Source organism: Barbus barbus (assembly GCF_936440315.1).
Source record: "Barbus barbus genome assembly, chromosome: 3".
Lineage (NCBI taxonomy): Eukaryota > Metazoa > Chordata > Actinopteri > Cypriniformes > Cyprinidae > Barbus > Barbus barbus.
Genome location: NC_136731.1, coordinates 39,811,197 through 39,835,205, shown reverse-complemented (window position 1 = coordinate 39,835,205; position 24,009 = coordinate 39,811,197). Strand labels below are relative to the sequence as shown.

General features: G+C 38.8%; 1 protein-coding gene across 1 annotated transcript in view; it reads left to right on the top strand.

Moving 5' to 3' along the window:
• Window positions 1–24,009, top strand: part of LOC306850679 (rap guanine nucleotide exchange factor-like 1) — a 44,981-nt gene that overhangs the window by 9,889 nt on the left and 11,083 nt on the right. The window contains exons 2-12 of the mRNA XM_079386468.1: window positions 10,995–11,073; window positions 14,362–14,512; window positions 15,462–15,559; window positions 16,234–16,346; window positions 18,279–18,446; window positions 18,616–18,713; window positions 18,912–19,034; window positions 19,426–19,604; window positions 20,801–20,891; window positions 21,266–21,316; window positions 22,735–22,822. Coding sequence (XP_079242594.1) covers window positions 10,995–11,073; window positions 14,362–14,512; window positions 15,462–15,559; window positions 16,234–16,346; window positions 18,279–18,446; window positions 18,616–18,713; window positions 18,912–19,034; window positions 19,426–19,604; window positions 20,801–20,891; window positions 21,266–21,316; window positions 22,735–22,822 — 1,239 coding nt within the window. The remainder of the gene's footprint in view (window positions 1–10,994; window positions 11,074–14,361; window positions 14,513–15,461; window positions 15,560–16,233; window positions 16,347–18,278; window positions 18,447–18,615; window positions 18,714–18,911; window positions 19,035–19,425; window positions 19,605–20,800; window positions 20,892–21,265; window positions 21,317–22,734; window positions 22,823–24,009) is intronic.

Here is a 24,009-nt window from a genome sequence, read left to right as displayed (position 1 = left end):
ATCTTATGTAATGCCAGTCGCGAAGGTTTCAAATCATTTCTCGCGTCTGACCAGAGAGCAGACTTTAAAAATGCTTTTTGTGAGTCCTGATCTAGGAACAATCTCTCCTGGGGCCAGTTTGAACTGGGTTAGACCTAAAAAAGTGGCATGCTTCTAAATTCAGCAAGCTCTGTTTTATTTTACAGGCCGTAAGGTGTTTTTTTTTTGTGCTAGGCTGGTGGCTTGACATGGACTCTGTCTTGCTTTTGTCTTGCTTTTGCGCATGTATTTTCATTTGCACCTGCTTTCTTCTTTCCAAACTGTATGGGAAGCATTCATTTCAAAGGATTGTTTCAGAAATAGTGGCAGTCCTCCAGTGGCGTTTGAGTATTTACTTATAGTTGGCGGCCTGCCAGAGGAGATTTGCATGTGAATGATGGTGTTTTGTGTTACGAGCCAAAGAAAAGATGGGAGTTGAAGGATGAAATGCCTCCCAGAACGGACGGATTTTGTGCAGGGGGGTCGAGATAAAGCAAGTTGAAGTTCAAGTTTATTTGTATAGCACTTTTTACGATACAAATCATTGCAAAGCAGCTCTACAGGAAATTAAGTTTCCACAATATATTTATATATGGCAGAACCTTAATATATTTAACTTATGGCAAAATTTGGTAATTCTGCATGTTGTCTGAGCATTGGCATCCTCTGAGGTCCTCTGAGGGGTTGGCATTATCTTTTCTCAGGTGTTCGGTCATCTCAGATCATTTAAGGGTTGGATCCAGACTGAAGCTTCTGTAATTCCTAGTTACCATGGGATGTTAATCACAAATAGAGACATAATTAGCGTAGCTGCTGTTCCATCTAAGCAAAAATGATTTGTTCAACCCAAGCTAAAGAATAATAATAATGTACATTTGATCAGATATACTACAGTACAAGATTATAAGATGCATTATGTGAATGCTTGGCTAAAGAGATGTGTCTTTAATCTAGATTTAAACAGAGAGAGTGTATCTGAACACCGAACGTTATCAGGAAGACTATTCCAGAGTTTGGGAGCCAAATGTGAAAAAGCTCTACCTTCTTTAGTGGACTTTGCTATCCTAGGTACTACCAAATGTGCAGAGTTTTGCGACCTTAGGGAGCGGGTTGGATTGTAGCGTGGTAGAAGACAAGTTAGGTACGCAGGAGCTAAACCATTTAGGGCCTTGTAGGCAAGTAATGATATTTTGTAAATGATACGGAACTGAATAGGTAGCCAGTGCAGAGACTGTAAAATTGGGGTAATATGATCATATTTTCTTGACCTGGTAAGAACTCTAGCCGCTGCATTTTGGACTATCTGTAGTTTGTTTATTGAAGATGCAGGACAACCAGCTAGCAGTGCATTACAATAGTCCAGTCTAGAGGTCATGAATGCATGAACTAGCTTTTCTGCATCAGAAACAGGTAGCATGTTTCGAAGCTTGGTAATGTTTCTAAGATGGAAGAATGCTGTTTTTGTAACATGGGAAATATGATTTTCAAAGGACAAGTTGCTGTCTAATATAACACCCAGATTTTTGACTTTAGAGGACGTAACAGTGCATCCGTCTAGTTGCAAATTGTAATCCAAGAGATTCTGTGTACTGTTTTTTGGTCCAATAAGTAATATCTCTGTCTTATCTGAATTTAATAGGAGGAAATTATTGGTCATCCAATCTTTTAAATTTTTTACACAATCTATTATCTTAGATAGTTTAGAAGTTTCATCTGGTCTTGTTGAGATATATAGTTGAGTATCATCAGCATAACAATGAAAACTAATCCCGTATTTTCTAATAATATTACCAAGGGGCAACATGTATATTGAAAATAGCAGAGGACGTAGGACAGATCCTTGTGGTACTCCATACTTTACTGGTGATAATTGAGATGACTCCCCATTTAAATGAACAAAGTGGTAGCGATCGGACAGGTAGGATCTAAACCATCTTAAAGCCTGCCCTTGAATACCAGTATAGTTTTGTAATCGATCTATGAGTATATCATGGTCTATAGTGTCGAACGCAGCACTAAGATCAAGTAATACTAGCAATGAGATGCAGCCTTGATCTGAAGCAAGAAGCAAGTCATTTGTATTTTTAACAAGTGCAGTTTCTGTACTATGGTGAGGCCTGAAACCTGACTGAAATTCTTCATAGAGATCATTTTTTTGTAAGTAGGAACACAATTGAGCAGATACAACTTTTTAAAATTTTTTAGACATAAACGTAAGATTTGAAATGGGTCTGTAATTTGCCAGTTCATTAGAATCTAGTTGTCGTTTCTTAATAAGAGGCTTAATAACCGCCAGCTTGAATGGTTTTGGGACGTGACCTAAAGATAACGATGAGTTAATGATATTGAGAAGCGGTTCTTCTGCTACAGGTAACAACTCTTTCAGTAGTTTAGTGGGTACAGGATCTAATAAACACGTTGTTGGTTTAGATGCACTGATAAGTTTATTTAGCTCTTCCTGTCCTATAGTTGTAAAGCACTGCAGTTTTTCTTTGGGTGCGATGAATGAAGCTGAAATACTAGATGTAGTAGAATCTACATTTGATATTGTATTTCTGATGTTATCTATTTTATCAGTAAAGAAATTCATAAAGTCATTACTATTAAACTGTGAGGGAATATTTAGATCGGGTGGCGTCTGTTTATTTGTTAGTCTAGCCACTGTGCTAAATAAGAACCTTGGATTGTTTTGGTTATTATCTATGAGTTTGTGGATATGCTCTGCCCTGGCAGCTTTTAGAGCCTGCCTATAGCTGGACATACTGTTTTTCCACGCAATTCTAAAAACTTTTAAGTTAGTTTTTCTCCATTTGCGCTCAAGATTACGAGTTTCTTTCTTGAGAGAATGGGTATAACTGTTGTACCATGGCGCAGTACGTTTTTCGCTAACCTTTTTCAATTTGAGGGGGGAAAACGCTTCTAATGTATTAGAGAAGATAGTGCCCATGTTGCTAGTCATTTCGTCTAGTTCATGTGTATTTATGGGTACACAGAGCAGTTGAGATAAATCAGGCAGGTTATTTGTGAATCTGCCTTTGGTGGCTGGAACAATAGTTCTGCACAGACGATAACACGGAGCCATATAACTAATATCAGTAATACGCAGCATGCACGATACAAGGAAATGGTCAGTAACATCATCACTTTGAGGTACGATATCTATATCGGTAAGATCAATTCCATGTGATATAATTAAATCTAGCGTATGATTAAAACAATGAGTTGGCCCGGTGACGTTTTGCTTGACTCCAAAAGAGTTTATTAGGTCAGTAAAGTCCTAACGCATCATTTGTATTATCAACGTGAATGTTAAAATCTCCGACAATTAGCACTTTATCAACATTAACCAATAGATCTGAGAGGAAATCTGCAAATTCTTTTAGGAAATCTGTATATGGCCCTGGCGGTCTATACACAGTAGCCAGAGCAAGGAGAGAGATTTATTTTGCATATCTACATAACAGTGTAACATTAAGCAGAAGTATTTCGAATGAGTTAAACCTCCTGTATCCTGTTTTCTGAGTAACATTGAGAATATCACTATATTGTTATATCACTATATATCACTATATATTGTTGCCACACCGCTGCCACGACCAGTCTGACGGGGCTCATGTTTATAACAGTAGCTTGGTGGAGTAGACTCATTTAGACCAAAATATTCATTTGGTTTCAGCCAGGTTTCAGTCAGGCTGAGTACATCAAAATTATTATCTGTGATCATTTACATTTACAATAACTGCTTTGGGTGCGAGTGATCTAATATTTAGGAGCCCAAGCTTTAAAAATTGTTCTTGTTCATTTATTTTGTGTTTTTCTGGTTTAATCACGATCAGATTTTTTCTAGATCCTGCATTAAATTTATATTTTGACCTCGCTATTCGGGGAACAGACACAGTCTGTATAGATTGGACAACGCAAGTACTTCTATCTTTTAAGCGGGTAGAACAAAAGTCATCATAGTAGTTATTTGAGAATTGGCTTAGTAGTCAGATGGAGCATAGCGTCCTGGAGATGTTGTCCGACAGGAGTTCCGCTCCGACTCTGCTGGGGTGCAGGCCATCAGCACGGAAAAGCCTAGGACGCTCCCAGAAAAGATTCCAATTATTAACAAAGAGCAGTTTCTGTTCTTTACACCATGACAATAACAATTCGTTTAAAGCAAAAAGTCTACTGAACCTTTCGTGTCCTCGTCGATATGTGGGAAGCGGTCCTGACACAATGATCGTCGTCACGGGCGATGTGCTGCGTACCGTCTCGATCAGGCTCCTGAAGTCCATCTTCAGTGTCTCTGTCTGCCGCAGCTTGGTGTCGTTAACCCCCGCGTGCAGCACGACAGCACCGATGCTCTCGTCGCCCTTCAGGATCGCGGGTATCTGCACAGAAATATTGAGAACACGAGCACCGGGGAAACAGTGAGTGTGCACTTTACCTTCAGCTAACGTAGCACGGACGTGCCGGACGATGGAGTCTCTGACGATCACAGCGTTGCGTTCCGTCTCGCGGAGGGGAGCGAAGCGGTTCTGGGTGGAGATCTCGAAGACTGGAGGTGGCGGAGGGGGAGGGGTCGTCGCCCGGGGCTTGGCTCGCGTCTTCCGCTGCTGGTGCACCCAGGGTCCGTGGCATCCCGGCGCCGGAGTGAAGGACATCTGGGAAGATCGCGTCCTGGGTGCACAGGGTCTGTGCAGAGAAACACACGGAGTAGAGGTGGTGGGAGTGTTAGCATCATACTGTATACTTACCCCGGACTTGTGAGCGTCAGCCCGGGATGTTTCCAGCGCGGCTCTCCGCTCTCTCAGCTGGGCCTGCTTCTCCACCAGGTCACGGATCTGCTTCTCCACGGCTTCCAGCTCCAGCTGCACCGAATGCAGCTCGAATGTGTCCTCACCTGCACTCAAAGGTAGACACAAATCTGCCATTTAAGCAAGTAACAGTGAAACAATGGTAATGTGTGTGAATAGAGTATTAGCAATCTAAGGGAGATTAGCGGCAGCCACGCTGCCGATGCTAACGGGCTATAAGCTAATAGCAGACTCAAGAAATCAAAATAAAACTAGTGATAACAAGGCGCTCTGTTTGGTTTTGTTTTACAATGCTATAGGGGATATATTCACACGTTATAGAAACGAAAATGATAGTGTATAAAATTGTTTTTAAGATAGAAAATAGATGATAAAGAATCAACTTGATGGAGCTCAAACTCAAAACACGCAGTCACAAATCAGCGCATGCGTGTAAAGCAGATGCGAAGAACAAGCGCATACAGCCTCAGAGAATGAGCAGAGACCTTCAAAACACACACGAATGCACACACACGGTGCGTCATGCCAAAAGGCACCAACGTGAGCGAGGGAGAGATGAAGAAAAGACAGCGTGAGGAAGAGAAAGGAGAGCATGCGTGGGTAGTGGGGGGTTTAGATGTGATAAGGCCTCCATGGTAACGGAATGTCTATCATGGTTTATGTAACGCCACCCTGGTCCTCTCCATTACGCTCTCCTGAAATATCACATCTCCAGCTGATTACAATCTACATTGACCACATCCGTGCAGCTGGGACGCTCAACCCGTTTCTTAAGCGTGAACCCCCGTGACCCCTAACCTGGAGGTGTCCCAGTGTTTAAAAAAAACATTTATATATGAAAATGAAATTGCTCAAGTGATGCTCTTTTTGTCTTTTAGCAGACCTGAATGAGGTCTTGGTTATGTTTCATTTAATTATGTGTTGACAGTGGTTGGCCAATTATAATTAATCTTTAGCTCACGTTATGAAGTTTACAAAATCTAAATGCATTGATACAGTTTAAACAGTTTGCATTGAAACATTTAAAACACATTTAAAAATCAATAAAATATGGAAACATATAGACATATATAACATACATAACCTATTGAAAGAACTGATCTGACTTCTGATTTACACACACGCAGAAAGACTGCAATTCAGGGCAAACAGTGTAAATGGAGACTGGCATTAAAGGCATGAGGACACAAGTCAGTCAGTATAATATCTAAAAATAAAAAGTATAAATCTAATAATTTCCATTTTGATTTATTTGTTTTGATTTGCCCTAAAATGTTGAAGACCCATGTAATGTAAGATTTCATAGAGAAATCTCAGACTTCTGAGCACAAACTTTGCTATCTTGGCAATTCTGAGCACAGTTTGAGAAATGATTGGGAATAAAAACTTTTTAGAAACTCTAGAGAGACACTTATTGGCATTTAATTAAAGGGATAGTTCACTCGAAAATTATAATTCTGCAATCTTTTACTTCTCATGTGGATCCAAACCTTTATGATTTTTTTATTCTGTGAAACATAAAAGAAGATATATATAAAAAAAAAAATGTCTTAGCGTTTTTTGTCCATACAATGAAAGTCAAAGGGGTCCATCCAAAATGTTGTTTGAATGAGGCGTAGCAATAGGATAGGCAAATGGTGTAAATAGCATCTAATTATATTGTATTGCATCTTCTATTATAAAGATATTTTTAAAATAAAAAAATGTAATGATTGAAAAATATTAATTTATATTCTGTTAGATGTGCTTTGACTACATTTTGTATGTTGTATACTTATTTTTTTTTTAGAAGGACCTTAGTCATTTTGCCTTGGGCCCCCTGCACTTAATGGAGGTTCACCTCTGGTTTGGACAATGCATTTTTGCAGAATATATAAAGTATACAGGTTTGAAATGGCATGAAATGGTGACAGACTCTTTATCTTTGGGTGAATTGTCCATTTAAGCAAAACTCTTCATTTGCTCTCCATGCAATCTTATTAGCGTTTAGGAGAAACAATTGAGATCTCAGTTGGGATTTTGAGCCTTTATGGACAGAGGAGAATAAGATCTCTGCCCTAGTGTTATAACTTCAAAACAAAGATTGTGAAATGAGTTTGATCCCAGTTTAGTCTCGTCAAGGTCATTTTAGCTGAAACTGAAATTATTCCAGATAGCCTTCAGCGGCACACACCCGTTTCCTCCCATCGTCTGAAGGCAGCTGGATTATGGTGTTTTCAGTTGGCAAGAGCTTTTCTTGACCTTAAGATGAAAAGAAAGGGAGTGCTTTTCACTTGTCTGAACGATGGGTGTTCAGTATGTGTGATGGGTGTCTGTCTGAACTCCCTCTTGCATTTCGTTCTCACTGTGTGAGAGCATGTGCTGGTGTAGAGAATACATGTGCAGTGTCTATATTTGACAGTGATTGTGTGTGCTTGTGTGGGCATCTGGATGTGTGTGTGGTGTGTGCATGTGGGTATCAGGGTGGGTGTTGGATTTTGCTCTATTCCCACTCTTGTCATTTAAAGAGATGCGCTTTGTGCCAATCTGGGCAGGAGATTTGCTACGCTTTAAGCTCTATCATAATGTAAACTAGTGAGTCGAAAGATGAAAATGCTTGAAAGAACGCTGGAGAATGTGGGGGCCGTCAGAGAAAGAAGGGATTAAATAAAGAAAAAAGGATGCAAGGCGGAAAGGTGTCATATTTGCGTCTTCTGTGCCTCATCTTCATGCTGATTTAGATTTCCAAGCTAAACATCAACACTGACTAATTTACCACTAAAGGTAGGTATCAAACTATTACACGGTTAAGCCACATAGATAGTTTCTTATGACAGCCTGTTTCCACCTAAAACAGGTCACAGAGACAGAACGTGAAGTTTAACATAAGAAATAAACTCACATTTTGAGAAAAAAAGCTGCAGCTATGAGATGGTTGCAGCTGTAAGATATAAAGTTACAATTATAAGAAATATAGTTGCAGCTGTAAGATATAGTCACAATTGCAAGATATAAAGTTACAATTATAAAAAATAAAGTTTTAGTTTTAAGATATAAAGTCGCAATTTAGAGATATAGTCACAATTGTAAGATATATAGTGGCAATTATAAGAAGTAAAGTTGCAGTTGTAAGATATAAAGTCAAAATTGAGAGATATAGTCGCAACTGAGAAATATAAAGTTGCATTTATGAGACAGAAAGTTGTAGTTGCAGATATAAAGCTGCAAATGAGAGATATAAAAAACAGTTATGAGAAATTATATTGCAGTTGTGAGATATAAATTTGCATTTACTAGAAATAAATCAACAGGCTTACATAGTTCCTGCCTATGCAAGGTGCAAAAGCACATTTGTGTTTTCCTGTTTTATTGCTTTGATTTACCTTGATGTGGCAAAATTTTATTAGCATAAAACTCATCCTAAATTTGGCTCACATCTGTTGCATCAAAGCCAAAAGTGTTGAGTAAGGACAGCTGGCTGCATTAAACGCGCGTCCTGCAGTGATTCTTCACGTGATTCAGGAATTTACTTGGCTCTTTAGGGCAGTTTTGATGCTCTCTGCTAGGCATTATATGCCTGAGGGAGGCAAACAGACCCACGCACTGACATAACACATGGCTCAATTACTGCTGCAGCACAAGTTATCGAGAATTACAAACTCCCACTCTAATTTAATCTCAACAGCCATGACAAATGCTAATGAAGAGAGATGGTCACTGCCCTAGAAAAGAATGTTTACATTTGTCATCGCTCACAAACACACACACACACACACTACAGTGACTAAAAGTAAAGTTGTATGAATATATTTCACACCCTCAGCGCTGACACAACACCTCATCATTTCCTTGTCAACTTTAGTAGAACTTGCCAAGCGTGTATCTTCTGTTTGGTTACTAACATGTGCCTTCAATGCTTTGTGGCTATCGGAGGTGGTAATTAACCCCATTGACTCCTCCTTCAGTCATTCCGTTCTTGTTTTTCACACTAACTTGACTGCCTCGCTGCCCACCTTGTCACCGTTTCTGGCTTTGCATCCCATTTGCTTTTTTTGTGGGTTTTTGAGTCTTTTTGTCTCGGTCTCTCTGCGTATGTTAGTCTGTATTTTGTCTGTGTATCTTGCTCTTGGCCTCTCATCTTTTTTATTTCTCCTTACTCACTGTGCAGCCTCTAAAGTCAGCGTTGCCATAGCAACCGCAAAAGATCGAAAGATGTGGAAGTCTGACTCCAACGTACATATTTTTTATTCAACAAGTATGATGTTGTGATCTCTAAAGTGGGCCATACATGGTAAATTTGATGCAATAGGTACTATAATTATAATAATAATATAATTCATACATACATAAATATATAATACTAATATTATAACAATGTTCATTAATATATATATTATATCTATATATCTACAATGAAAGTAATAATACTGTATGTATGTGTGCAGGAATAGCAGGAATAATAGCTATTTATTTTATTATATGTAATCATATAAATACTTATTTTAAAAGCATATATACACTGCCCTCCAAAAGTTTGGAAATGTCCTAGAAAAGTGGGGTTTTGGACAATATTGGCATGAATCCTTTTTAATTTGTGATAATTTTGCACTGATAAGGGACAACACAAACTACGAAAACATATTTTATTACATAAACAGTTTATACATTAACAAAAACTTAAATTTTTGATTCATATCATCCAAAACCACACTTTGCCAGGGGTGCTCCCAAACTTTTGGAGGGCAGTGTATGTATATAAAGTAATGCATTGCATTATATCATTCATAATTTGTTCCTTATGTTTTCCCTAAAACAAACAAACACACACACACACACACACACACACACACTAATTTATATAAAATACAATAATACATTGCTGTTTAATATGTATGCGTATATAATCATTTTAATTATTAATTATTATTTTAATATACTTTAAATACTTTAATACTTAAAATGATTTCTATATCTATATCATCTATATCTATATATATCTAATACAATAATAGGTAGGTGTGCATGTTTTCCCCACACATTATGCCTCACCTGTAACTCACAAGAGGTGTGACTTCACAAAAACATGTGAAGAGGTGTGAAGTATGCAGGTTTGAACATGTTACATTTCTAAAATGCACGTTAGAACACCTTGTGCCCCAGTATCCCATAATGACAGGAGGACGTTTTGTAATTTCTCGATAGTCACAATGAGGAACTAAAGCAAACACGTCTGCATCAATCAGTGATTGGTTGTTGCCTGCAAATCAGTATGCAAAGCAGGGCACGATGTGGGAATCTTTGCTGTTCAGACGAATGGATCAACAGGAAATTCAACTGACAGTTCATCTTAATTAAATTCATTGTCTGACTGATCCAACGATACAGATTCATTCAGTGTCCAAGCTACTGCTCTGAAATGCGAATGTATTAGTTCAGCCGTGAATATTGGACCCTGTTTTGTTCTACTTCATGTATGCTTTGCTTTATTTGCATGACACATGAAAGCTTTAACATTTTGAACTGACGTATTCATTTCGTGCTACTGACTCGTTTCTCATTCCTCTCAGCGATCACGTTTTTAATAGTTAAGTATCAATGATTTATGTGCTCCACATTGATCTAACCCAGATACATAATCAGCATCATGTCCTCTCATCTGCCAAAATACAGTCCTGAAATCGAAAGATATTATGCACATTTCTATTCCTTTTTGTGCATCCCGCACAGTTTTTCATAAGCGTTGCTAATTTATTATGCTGTTTATAATGTCGTTTTCACTGTTTGTTGACGTTTATGTGAGCTAGTTTGTTAGTTTTTGCTTTCAGCCGCTGTATTGTACGGGCAGATGTGTGTGTAGAGTACATCACTGCAGCCTTTGGGAGTGTCTGCGGTCCAAAGTGGGCCAGAAAGCGCCGTGATTTATTCTACCCACAAACCCACTGTCCTTGAGATGAGTTAGCAGAGGTGAAGGCAGGTTCAACTTCGTTTCTCCGCACGTTCTCACAGAGCGAGCGTTCGCAACCTGTCGAACAAGAACAGCTATGACGAAGTCTGCATGCATTTTCCTTGTCTTTCATTATACTGTCCTCCTCGTCTCAATCTCGCTACACAACACTTTGTTCAGACGAACACGAACATCTTGTTCAGTTGGGATGTCGCTAATAAGGTTGTCTCTTTCTCTCTGTCTCCTTGCAGAAATACTCCTGGATGACTTCATGCTGACACACCCAATCTTCTTGGCCCCAGACAAGTTCCAGCAGGTCTTGCTTCAGCAGTATCCTTTCCCCTCGCCAGAACCATAAGTGTCCTCTTAACTTTTGTAAATCTCCATTGGACGACTATAACCCTGTTTTAATGTAATTTATCTGAGTAGAACCTGTACCTGGGATCATCATAGCCTTATTAAAGGGATAGTTCACCCAAAAATGTATTTTACTCACCCTCAAGTAATTCCAAACCTGTATGAATTTCTTTGTTGAAAAAGGAAGATATTTTGAAGAAAGTTTGTAACCAGGCTGTTTTGGGGCACCATTGACTTCCATAGTAGGAAAAGAACACTCAGTGGCGCCCCAGAACTGCTCTGTTTCTCACATTCTTCAGAATATCTTCCTTTGTGTTCAGCAGAAAAAAGACATTCGTACAGGTTTGGAACTACCTGAGGGTGAGTAAATGATTTTCATTTTTGGGTAAACTATCCCCTTAAACAGTTTTAGGGCTACGGCTGGGATTTAGGGTTTTATCAACATATAATTTCTGTTAGCATTAAGATTAAGAATAATGTTTAGGCTGCAATTTATGATAAGAGTGTTGCTTCAGAATCAGAAGCTCACATATTTGATGTGGGCAAGTGGAGTAGATTGTATAAAGTATTTTTTATATTTAATTGAATATTTAATTTTTTATTAAATATTTTAAGATTTAACATAATTTAGTTCCTTTTGAATGTATTATTTATTCTTTGTTTTTAATTATTTATGAAAACAGAAGCCTTATAGTACTGAGGGACATGATAATGGGAAAAAAGGCTGATTGGAGGAAACAATTTAATTTAAATACTTTGGTGTTCGCTCGCAAAATTTAGAATTTTCTCTCAAAACTTTTTCTAGCAAAGCGTTTTCTAGCTAAATGTTTTGCGTTCCCCTAGTAACATTGTGCTCTCTCACCAAACTTTCGAAATGAGGTGGGAGAAAATAATTATATTTCAATGCTTTTGTGTTCACTCGCAAAATTGATGTTTTCTCACAAAACGTTTTGTCTCCCCTGAGAAACTTTGCATTTGTTGTAAACTTTGCAAAAATTATTTAAAAAAAAACAATATATGGCTTTCACTTTACAAGCACATATGTGACCCTGGACCACAAAACCAGTCATAAGGGTAATTTTTTTGTATAAAATGTATACATCGAGATTTATACATCATCTGAAAGCTGAATAAATAAGCTTTCTATTGATGTATGGTTTGTTATGATAGGACAATATTAAGACAGCTCAGAACTCAGAACTGGTTAAATCATGTACAACTTGCTAATTGTCTTTCTGGTGAAATTTTGTAATGCTTCACCTAACTTTTTAAGTTTTTATCTAAAACTTCATTAGTTTTAGGTTTCGTTTATGTTTTGTTTGAAACTGAATTATCACACCGACAGCTATGCTAGTGTCCTACATGTTCTCCAATCAGCTTGTTTACTTCGCAAAACTTCAGAAAAAGCAGTTGGCTCTGAATTATCAAGCCGAACACTTGAATGTCTTCAAAACACTTCCAAAACAAACTGAATTATCTGCCAAAAAACAGCCAACACGCACAGCCGAAGAGCCTAGCGTCTTTCTACCGCAGGGGGCTAACAGTCGCACATGCCGTTTAAGATTTGGGTCAAAATGATTTACCAATTAGCCGCAATGCTAACCTAGCTCTATCAGACTCTGCAGGCCAACCCCCCCCCCCCTAAATTCAGATAGGAAGAGTGCAATGTGGGGAATGTTTGTTTTGTTAGCTTTAGGCGTTGTGTCAGATTGTGTATAAGGTATAAGTGTGTGTGTGTGTGTGTGTGTAGAGGACACCCCTCTCTCTCTAAGTCCCCTCTCATTCGGTGACCTACATTCCTTCTGTGAGTGCCATAGCCCCCTCTACCCAGACCATAATGGCGTCTGAGGGGCTTGTTCTACAGACTGTAAGCACAAAGGTATTCCTGGGGAGGCCCGTCTGCATGCCTCAGTGCTCCTAATGCAGCGTGTCTGCTGCGCGGCGCCCCCCCGAGAGTCTGCGGCAATCAGTGACCCTCGCTAATCTTCCCTGACTGTCGTCACCACCTCGCCTTATGATCCGCTCCTCTCTTTCTCTTTCCTCTCCCTCCTCCCGGGCCATTTATCTTTCCACTTTCCACATCTTTTCTCCTGGTCTTTGACTTGACCTAATCCAGGCCTAATCAGATCTTTTTGTTGTGGCAATATGTCTGCTTCCTGCTTAGAAAAGCCCCGTCTTGTAGACTTCCCACTCGTTAGGGCTCATTTGAGGGGTTTAATAAAAGGATTTCAAAGCAGGATGATTCCTTTTCACTCAGGACTGATAGTGCTTTTAACTCTTCACACATTGACAGTCCCGGTGGAGTCGGCTTGGCCGGACGCCAAACCACTGCGGCGGCCGTGATCACCGGCTTGTGCGAGTTCAACAGCTGCCCAGTGGCTCAGACTGCTGCTGTTTTTTTGGCACCCGAACAGAGGTGACAGCTCTGGATATAGATTTACTAGATCTGGGATGCCATTTGCAGAAGCCCCTCTTGGGCCTTTTTTGTTTGGGAATAGCTGTGTCAATTTTAGACGGGTGTCGGGGACTCTTTAATTATAGGCAGAGAGGCTCAGGGATACTCCAGTTTAAATTTAGTCTGCCTTTCAGGTTTCTTGAGTGGTAGGATTGGGGACAGGGCGTCTTTGCCGTTTTTTAGGTCATTTTATGTGCCGAAGAAGTATATGTCTTTGCTTAAATGCTTATGTGTGACTTCACCAACGTGACTTATGTAAGCATGCAAGTACAGAAAAATCCATGTAACTTGTGTGTGTGTGTGTGTGGGTGTGATGGGTGTGTTCCATCGGCCACAATACTTTTCAAAGGTTGTAATTATTCTGGCTGTCTGGCCACTGAAGCATAGATTTTGTTTTTCCAGTGCAGCATCTGTGTCAGGTGATTGGACAGCGGCTGTCTGAGTATGTGTTTATCTGCATACACTCATAAAAACCCACTCAGTGCAATTTCTGTGCTGAAAAACACCAGCTGTATGTAGTGTTTGAGTCTGTCTGTCTATCTATCTATCTATCTATCTATCTATCTATCTATCTATCTATCTATCTATCTATCTATCTATCTATCTATCTATCTATCTATCTATCTATCTATCTATCTATCTATCTATCTATCTATCTATCTATCTATCTATCTCTATTTGTCTCTCTGTCTGTCTGTCTGTGTACAGGTGTAGACGTGTTCGTACAGTTGTATTGACTGTATTTAGTGAGCGCAGGTGTGTGTGTGTTGGCTCGTGAGTGTGTTGTTTCTTAACTCTTGGCTCAGATTCAGCTCAGAGGGTAAGCAGGGTGAGGGCTGGCCCGGCTGGGACGGAGCTGAGCGGAAACTTGCAGTTCTGTCTGTGGCCTTCCGCTATCTGGACACATACAGAGACTTACTGCAGGAGGAGGGAGATCGCTCCAACTCCTTCCCAAAGGTACTGCTCACGTTTGTAAAAACAAAAAGCTCCAAGGTCATAAAATGTTTTTTTTTTTAAAAATTGTTCGAATGCATACAAACAACAAAATGCTTAAAAATAAAAAAAATAGTCCCCGGTTTCACAGACGAGGCTTAAACCTAGTCCTAGACTAAAATGTAAGTCTGAGCTGTAATAAATCAGTGCTTTTGTTTTGTCTCAAGATGCACCCCGTTAATGTTTTTTTTCTAAGCATGTTTATAAAAATGTCTTAAAACTAACAAATTGAACTTTGGCCTAATCCTGGCTTAGTCTAAGCCTTGTCTGTGAAACCGAGCCTAGAACTGCAAAATAGACACCGAAAGATTATAATTTTTTTTAATTCGTTTAAAATTTATTTTTGTCTTGTTTTTAAGTAAAATACCTAAAAAAAAACCTAGATTGATTTGGGAAACAACATGAGTCTTCTTCAGGGAATATATCTTGAATTAAGATTTATTAACCCACTGGCAATTGTTTTAAGCATAAACCTCATTCAATGTAGTTAGAAATGTATTTAGAAAAATAATCCTAATTGGAGATTTGTATATTTTGAACAGTTATTAGAGTGACATCACTGGTGTAAGACTTTCAGGGTTACTATGGTAACAGAACATATTAAAGGAAAATGTTGCTCTTTTTGTCCGTTTCACATCAGTGCTTCTTAATTAAATACAAACACACCTGTGCTCCAGACCTTTTTTTTTTTTTTACTTGCTTGTGATATTTTGTTCTGGTACATGACTACACAAGGTTTATTTTGAAACCTGCTCCTTTCTTATGTTTTCTTGCAGCTGTTTTTTTGACGTCAGACTATCTGTTTTCACATTGTCATTTTATCGCTGAAATTCATTTTTTTTTAAATCATCAGTTGCTTCTACTCCTTTATTTTCCTCTTGCAGGTCTTAATAATAAATGCATGTCGTTTCAGGAGCTGTATTTGTGCGCCGTTCAGGAGCTCAGCCACTTTCCTGAACTGGTGGAAGACATCCTGAAGCTTCAGCGTTGGACTGAGATATTACACAGCCCGTAAGCTTCAAATCCCCTTCATCCTCACAGTGGAATATCAATATAAGCTATAAATATTTTTTTATGAGCAATAATGGCTGCAGAAATCATAGAGGAACAGAAAATCACATAATACACGAACCCTCAGAGCCTCTTAGTTTGGTGAAGTACAGCGTGAGTTGTAAAGTATTAAATGAGGCGCATGCAGTTGCCCATTAAGAGCTTCAGAACCAGATGAAGAATTAATGTGCAGAGATTAATACTTTAATGTGTTGTGTTGGATTTCGCTTGTGTCATTTAAAGCCTCTCAACAGGGCAGCAGTCTTTTCAAAAACCCTTAAACAGTTCTATAACTCAGTTTATAAAAAAAAAAACTTTTTTTTTTCCTGGAGAACATTTAATTGGCACTGGCATGTTTGGTATTTCTGCATATTTAAATTATAAGGATGCCATGCAAACATAACCAATGCCATTTTCATGGTTTTGGCATATTGGAGTTTAAAATGTCTTGCAGTCCAGTTAAAAGCATGCCATGACTGGTCCTCAAATATCTTGCACATGCATAGAATAGTTTCCATCCCTGATGCCACTACTAAACTAATTTTAGGTTAATAATAGTCTTTTGGAGACAAATAACTTATTCAGTTATTTACACATGAATAGCTACCTGACTTGTTTTCCCTCCTATCCGACAGAGCCGAGGAGGACAAGGAGAGTCGCAAGAAGCAAGTCCGCCCGCTCTTCCGACACTTCAGACGTATCGACGCCTGCCTGCAGCCCCGAGAGGCTTTCCGTGGCTCGGACGAAAGTACGTTCAAGCCTTCGTTTCAATAGGATGCATAAATATTGCACAGACTGACCGCAGTTTATTACCACTTTGTTTGCCTAGCAGTGTAATAACACCCATGAGAATGATTCCCGTTAGTGAATCATCTTATTCATCGGTTTTTTTGTGAAAGTGCCAGTCTGCCTCCATTTCATTCAGACCAGGATGACAAATCGGGTCACAGAAGTAGCGTCTGCCAAGTTTTATAGATGCAATGAGCTCATCTGATGGAATGGGACTCTTTGTGAGGGCAGTGGGTCAAGCCAAGCTAAGTGATTTCCCAGACCTTAATCAATAGGCAATCTGACAGTACAAAACGCTACTCACCCTGAAGCATACAGTGACCCAGTTTGTGCCAGTTTTGTCAGAGCCGTGAATGGAAGGGAAGTCAATATTGTACAGAATTACTAATATTCAAAGTTTTGCCTCTTTTATGTAACTAGAGATGAAATTATTCAGTAAAAATGGGTGATGCCGTTGTTAATATTTAGAAAATCTTATATGTGACCCTGGACCACAAAACCAGTCATAAGGGTCAATTTTTCTAAAATTTAGATTTATGCATAATCGGAAAGTTGAATAAATAAGCTTTAAGCCATTGATGTATGTTATGATAGGACAATATTTGGCCGAGATACAACTATTTGAAAATCTGGAATCTGAGGGTGCAACAAAATCAAAATATTGAGAAAATCACCTTTAAAGTTGTCCAAATGAAGTTCTTAGCAATGCATATTACTAATCAAAAATGATGTTTTGATATATTTACAGTAGGAAATTTACAAAATATCTTCATGGAACATGATCTTTACTTAATGTCATAATGATTTTTGGCATAAAAGAAAAATTAATAATTTTGACCCACACAATGTATTTCTGGCTATTGCTACTAATATACCCCAGTGACTTAAGACTGGTTTTGTGATCCAGGGTCACACACTCACACACATTCTCACACACACACACACACATTTATTTATTTATATATATATATATATATATATATATACACTACTGTTTTATTGTTTTATTTGTATTTTTTTAAATATAGGTACTTTTATTCAGCAAGCATGCTTCAAAATGATCAGAAGTAACAGTAATGACATTTATAATGTTAGAAAAGATTACAATTTCAAAAAAATTCTATTCAACAAAGAATCTTGAAAAAAGTATCATGGTTTCCACAAAAAAGATCATAACACTAAATGATTCATGAGCGTCAAATCAGTATATTAGTATGATTTCTGGAGTCATGTGACACTAAAGCCTGGAATAATTGCTTCTGAAAATTCAGCTTTGCCATCACATGCATAAATTACATTTAAAATATATTGAAATAGAAAACAAATATTTTAAATTATAATAATATTTCATAATTTCATTTAATTTATTTCATTTTAGAAAATCAGCTGTGCACAAACAAAATTTTATTCACTTAGCTCACCCCATTTTTTCCAAATAATAATAAAACATGTTATTGTTGTTGTTATTATTATTATAATTATTAAGCATGTGATACTGTTGCCTGAAAGCTTATTGGTGAACTGAATGACTATCAAATTTGCCAGTGTCAGTGTCAACAAGTGCTTAAGCTGTTATTAAGTACACAGCTAAATTTTAAGCTGTGATTTGAAATCATACATAGTAGTGGCAGCTCTATTATAATTAGGCAAGCTATTCCAACGTTTAGGCGCCGCTACAGCAAATGCACGATCACTTCTTTGATATAGTCTAGACCTTGGCATTTTTACACAGCTTTTGACTAGAGCTCAGTGTTCTTCCAGACTGATATTCAGTAAGGAGATCAGGAAGATAATTACATACTAATAAAAGGATTTTAAATCAGTTCTATAATGTACTGTGATGGGGCGATGTGCATCGGATAGTAGATTTGACTGTTTGGTCCTTGTTTAGTCTTCTGCAGGGTTTACACACCAGATCACTCGTACGTGACCATCCGGAGCCGTCTCTCATGCCGGGTCGGAGAGATCTTGGCTCTGGTGAAAGAGAAACTTCAGTATAGCGAGGACCAGCCCACCCAACCTGCCAACCTCATACTGGTGGCCGTCACCTCATCTGGGGGTAAGAGAATGCAAACTTACCAAGACCTCACTTGCAAACCCCAAACACAGAGTCATATGTGTGAATTATGAAGCGGCATGGCAATTAATAATGATTCAGACCTTGACTCACTGTTGACTTGACTTGGCTCATCTGCTGTAACAGCATAATCTAATCTGTGTTTGTTCAGAGAAGGCTGTGTTCCGTCCCAGCGACGAGGCCGTTTTCACCACTCTGGGCGTCAACACCCACCTGTTCGCCTGCGAGCCCGCGGAGCTCGAGAGCTTGGTGAGAACCGTGGGAGGGGGGAGGGATGTTCCCATGGAGACCCTCATAAATAGAAAGCAGAAGGGTTCTGTATTTATTACAGTCATATGGGAATTCTTACTTATGATTGTTGTAGTTAAACACCACAAACTACTGAAGATGCAATACAATAGTGCTCAGAAACAGAAATCTTGTTTTATTCATGTCTTTGTCGGTCAGATACCTCTCCCTGAGGAGATCCACTGGTCACCAGGAGACAGCAAACTCCATGACATGAGCGCAGAGGAGGTGGCCAATCAGCTGGTGGTGTTCGACTGGGAACTCTTCAGCTGTGTGCACGAGGTCAGGACACTACAGCCCTCAAATCATCAGTATTCAACTCAGTTTCAGACAAACACAGGCCAGCATAAAGCTGCTGCATTGTATTGTGCACATAATATCAAAATGTTAAATGATTGCACATCATTCTAATTGGTTGATATCAGGAGATTCATTCTTAAAAGACGACTTCCTTGTAGCTCTGCATTCAACTTTGGTTATTAGTTCTTTTAATTTAAATGCATGGCAGATGCTTTTATCCAATCAAATGTGTGCCTTAGGAAACTGGCTTTTAGTTCAAGGCTAGCCGCATTGCAAAGTTCATGTAAAAACAACAAAACTTTATGGCACGTTATGCAATGTTTTCCGTGTGCCTTTGTTCCTGTTTGATTTTTTGGGGGGTTTGTTTGAACAGGTGGAGTTTGTGTGTTACGTGTTTCATGGGGAGCAGGCTCGCTGGCGCCCCCTCAACCTGGAGCTGATTCTGCAGCGATGCAGTGAAGTGCAGCACTGGGTCGCCACAGAGATCCTGCAGTGCCAGTCGCTTCCAAAGAGGATACAGCTACTGCGCAAGTTCATAAAGATTGCAGCCTTGTGAGTGTATATGTGTTTGGGTAGGGTACAAGCTGACAAAAATGAATTATTCAGGAATCATCATGGCACTTAACTGCGTCAGAAGTGTGAACGTGATAACATGCGACCACCCACGTATATCAACACCTATTCAGTATTCTGGCTCTCGGAGGGGGTGGGTAGCCAATCATAATATATCATTCATTTGCATATAGTTTTAATGCTCCACTAGCAGAAAACACCTGTTTAATTCAGAGGCTCAGAAAGATGGTGAAAAAGAGTTAAATTAAATTAATCTGTTTGTGGTGGAAGAAACTTTGACTAACATCATAAGTGGAAAAACATTCTATGCTTTTTTATTGACATGTTATTTTATTAGTATTTATTTATAGTACTTATTAATATTTTAAATTGTTTCAAGTTTTGGTAATTTTATGTGCTTTTGGTTTTTAATTCGTTTTTTTGTTATTTCAGTTAGTTGCCAAATATTTCTTCTTCTTTTTTTCTTTTTAAAAAAAAAAGTTTTTCATCTAATATTCTTTTATTTTATTTCAGCTTTATCTCATACTTTGATTGCATTACTTATAAATGAATACGTTAGTTCACCCAAAAAGGAAAAATTGCTGTTAATTTGCTAGCCTTAATGTCATTCAAGATTCATAAAATACAAGTTAATGGGTTCCGTTACTTTGAGAGTCAAAAAAGCAGGTACAGGAGACACAAAATGAATCAAAACTGTTCAGTTTCCTGCACAGACTGATTACTTTGCTTCATAAGACCTCAGTATATTGCCCTTAGCTATTTTGTGTTTCCTGTATCTGCTTTTTTGACTCTCAAAGTGACGGAACCCATTGACTTGCATTTTATGAGTCACCAAGGACCACAGGTTCAGCTAAAAGTCTTCTGCACTGTTCTACTGAAGAATAAAAGTACCTGAAAGCCACACTTAAGTAAAAGTACAGATATCTTAGCAGAAAATGACTAAAGTTAAGTTAAAGTCATCATTAAGAATATTACTTGAGTAAAAGTTTTAAAGTATGTGATAAATCTTTTTAAAGTTAAGGTTTTTCATCTAATGTTTATTTTATACCAGCTTTATTTCAGTTACCAAATCAACCACCAAATACAGGTTTAGAGAGCAATAGCAAGACTGTTACGTTGTTTGCTAGGTTTGTGTGTTTAATGAGTGCTGTTGTGTGTATGTGTGTGTTTTTCAGATGTAAACAGCAGCAGGATCTGCTGTCGTTCCTGGCGCTGGTTCTGGGACTGGACAACCCTGCAGTCAGCCGCCTACGTCTGACCTGGGAAGTGAGTGCATTTGTTTGTTAATCTCCCTTTTTCACGTTCTCTTTCTTTCTGTGTCGCACTCACACATAGTCTCTTAGCACCTCTGCCTACTCTCGTTCCTAAGAACCGCTGAGTGTTATTCTTGGCAGGAGGCTATTAGCAGTTGTCATGACAACGGCACTGAATTAGCTTGTGCTGTTCCAAAGGAAATATTTCCATGTCCACCTGTGCATTTAATGTCAGATTATGCCTTTTGATTTTTAAATAAATCATAACCCCTCAAACCTTTTTTACCGCACGTGTCGTGTTGTTGACATGCATCCGATTCCTAATGGAGTTTTAATTGGCATGTGCAATGTGTCATTTGCTAATTGCATGTGTGTGTGCTTTGGCAGGGTTTGCCAGGAAAGTTCCGGAAGCAGTTTCAGCAGTTTGAGAGCATTGCGGTAAGTGAAGAAAAATCCCAAATGCAATTTAATATCTGAATTGTTTCTCCTAGACTGCCGTGAGATGATTAGGTCTCCTGCTTCTCAGATGCTTGTCTTGAGAGAAAGACTCCGATAACATCTCAAAAATATGCTCAGATTTGATCAAAAACTGTGCTCAGATTTGCAAACAACAAAAGTTAGAGAACTCAAAGATTTCTTATCAGATTCTTCCATGATCGTATTATCTGGACTATGAAATCCATCTTCATTTTATTATACTCTATAGTATAATACTCTATACTCTAACTGTATGTCAGCAATTGTCCCATTTGTATCTATTTTTATTTCTACGCAATACTCAGTAGAAATAAGAACTTTCATTTCTTTTTTTCAAAATTAATATGTTAGTTCACCCAAAAATGAAAATTTGCTCTTAATTTACTGACCTTCATGTCATTCAAGAATAATACAATACAAGTCAATGGGTTCCATCACTTTGAAAGCCCAAAAAAAGAAAAAAAAGAAGAAAACAGGTACAGGACACACAAAATGAATCAAATAATGTTCAGTTTCTTGCACAGACTGATTATTTTGCTTCATAAGACCTCAATATATCGCCAGGAGCTATTTTGTGTTTCCTGTACCTGCTTTTTTGACTCTCAAAGTGACGGAACCCATTGACTTGCATTTTATGAGTCACCAAGGACCACAGGTTCAGCTAAAAAGCTTCTGTACTGTTCTACTGAAGAATAAAAGTCACTTACATCTTGGATAGCCCGAGGGTGAGCAAATTAACAGCAAATGTTCATTTCTGAAATGTTTCATTTCATTTCATTTCACGGGGAAGTCGTGGCCTAATGGTTAGAGAGTCGGACTCGTAATCGAAAGGTTGCGGGTTCGAGTCCCCGGCCGGCAGGGATTGTAGGTGGGGGGAGTGAATGTCCAGCGCTCTCTCCACCCTCAATACCACGACTGAGGTGCCCTTGAGCAAGGCACCGAACCCCCAATTGCTCCCCGGGGCTGCCCACTGCTCCGGGTGTGTGTTCACGGTGTGTGTGTGTGTGTGTGTGTGTGTGTGTGTGTGCATTTGTTCACTACTCACTGCTGTGTGTGTGCACTTGGATGGGTTAAACGCAGAGCACCAATTTCGAGTATGGGTCACCATACTTGACAATACGTCACGACTTCACGACTTCACTACTGAAGAATAAAAGTCACTTACATCTTGGATAGCCCGAGGGTGAGCAAATTAACAGCAAATGTTCATTTCTGGGTGAACCATTCATTTAATAATTGAATGCAGTGTAACAGAGAACTCCATCAAGTCTCTTGATCTCCGAAAGAACAACCTCTGAGCAATACAATTTGTAGGCTGCAGGCTGATTTGACATTAATCGACAGCATTCATGATGATGATGTTGTTTGTGTTGCTGCAGGACCCTTCAAGGAACCACAAGTCATACAGAGACCTTCTAGCAAGCCTGAGAGCCCCACTCATACCCTTCACTCCACTGCTGCTAAAGGGTGAGTCCCTCACACACACACACACACACACACACACGTTACAGTAGCGCCAGTGTGCTCTCAGTCTCTTCCTCCAGCTGTTGTCCATATGTGTTCCTATAAAGTCCCCTCCTGCCGCGAAGGCCTCTGTGATTTGAAGTTGTTCTGAAAGGCCCCGCCTCATTAATTAACGCCCCTCTGATCTGCAGCTCCTGAACATGCTGGATTTCAGACCCCCTGCAGCCAAACATTCACCAGGGATCAAGATGCATGCGTACACAATATTGATACACACAAACACATGCGTTTCGTATTATGACAGTGTTTTTTTTTGTTTTTGTTTTTTACTGAGCCAATGATATTTTCTATCCTCTAACCATAAACTTAACCTTTAACCCCAGAATTTGTTGCATGCAGTTCAGACAATTGAATCCCTTTATGGGTTTTCTTGTGGACTTCTGAGGATTTCTTTCGTTATGCTTGAGGGGATATTTGGTCCCCATAATGAAAGCAAAGCCTGACCCACTCTTTGTTGCCTCAAATCATTAAAAAGTTTATTATATGCTCAAATTATTGCCTGAAAAATAGACTAAATGGACTAATAGACTTTGCTAAATAAAAGTCTTTCTGACCTCAAACTTTTGAATGGTAGTGAATAAGTGCTTTTCAAATTCTGATTTTAAAACCGTACATGCACCTCTTCCTGTCTGCTCATCCACATTTCTACACACATTCACACACAGCTGCTATGTTCTTGTCCCATCTGTCCTCTCTCGTGTCTGTCGTCTCTCCATGTCTTTTCTCTCTCTGTCTCCTTCCCTGTAGGTGCTCATGACTCAAGCCTGTCAGGATCAGTTGAGCATCAAAATCTTTGCTGAGCATTGCTCTGCGCTTCAGTCTGACACACACACATTACATGACTCTGGCATGAGACACTCAGACATCAGAATAAGAAAGACAGGCTTTAGAAACTAGACTAATAACTTGAAAAGTTTGATTCATTTTAGCAAGCCGATTCATTTGGAGGAACAAAACCCATAAATTCATTTTTTGTAGTGTAATATGCAGTTATAGACATTTAGAGTAGTTTTATTTATTTCTTGTTTAATGATACGCTACCTTTATTTGTGATACAAAGATTTGCTGACAATATTTGCCAGATTTACAGTATACAGCCAGCTTTATTGCTCATGTAGTATTGCCCACAA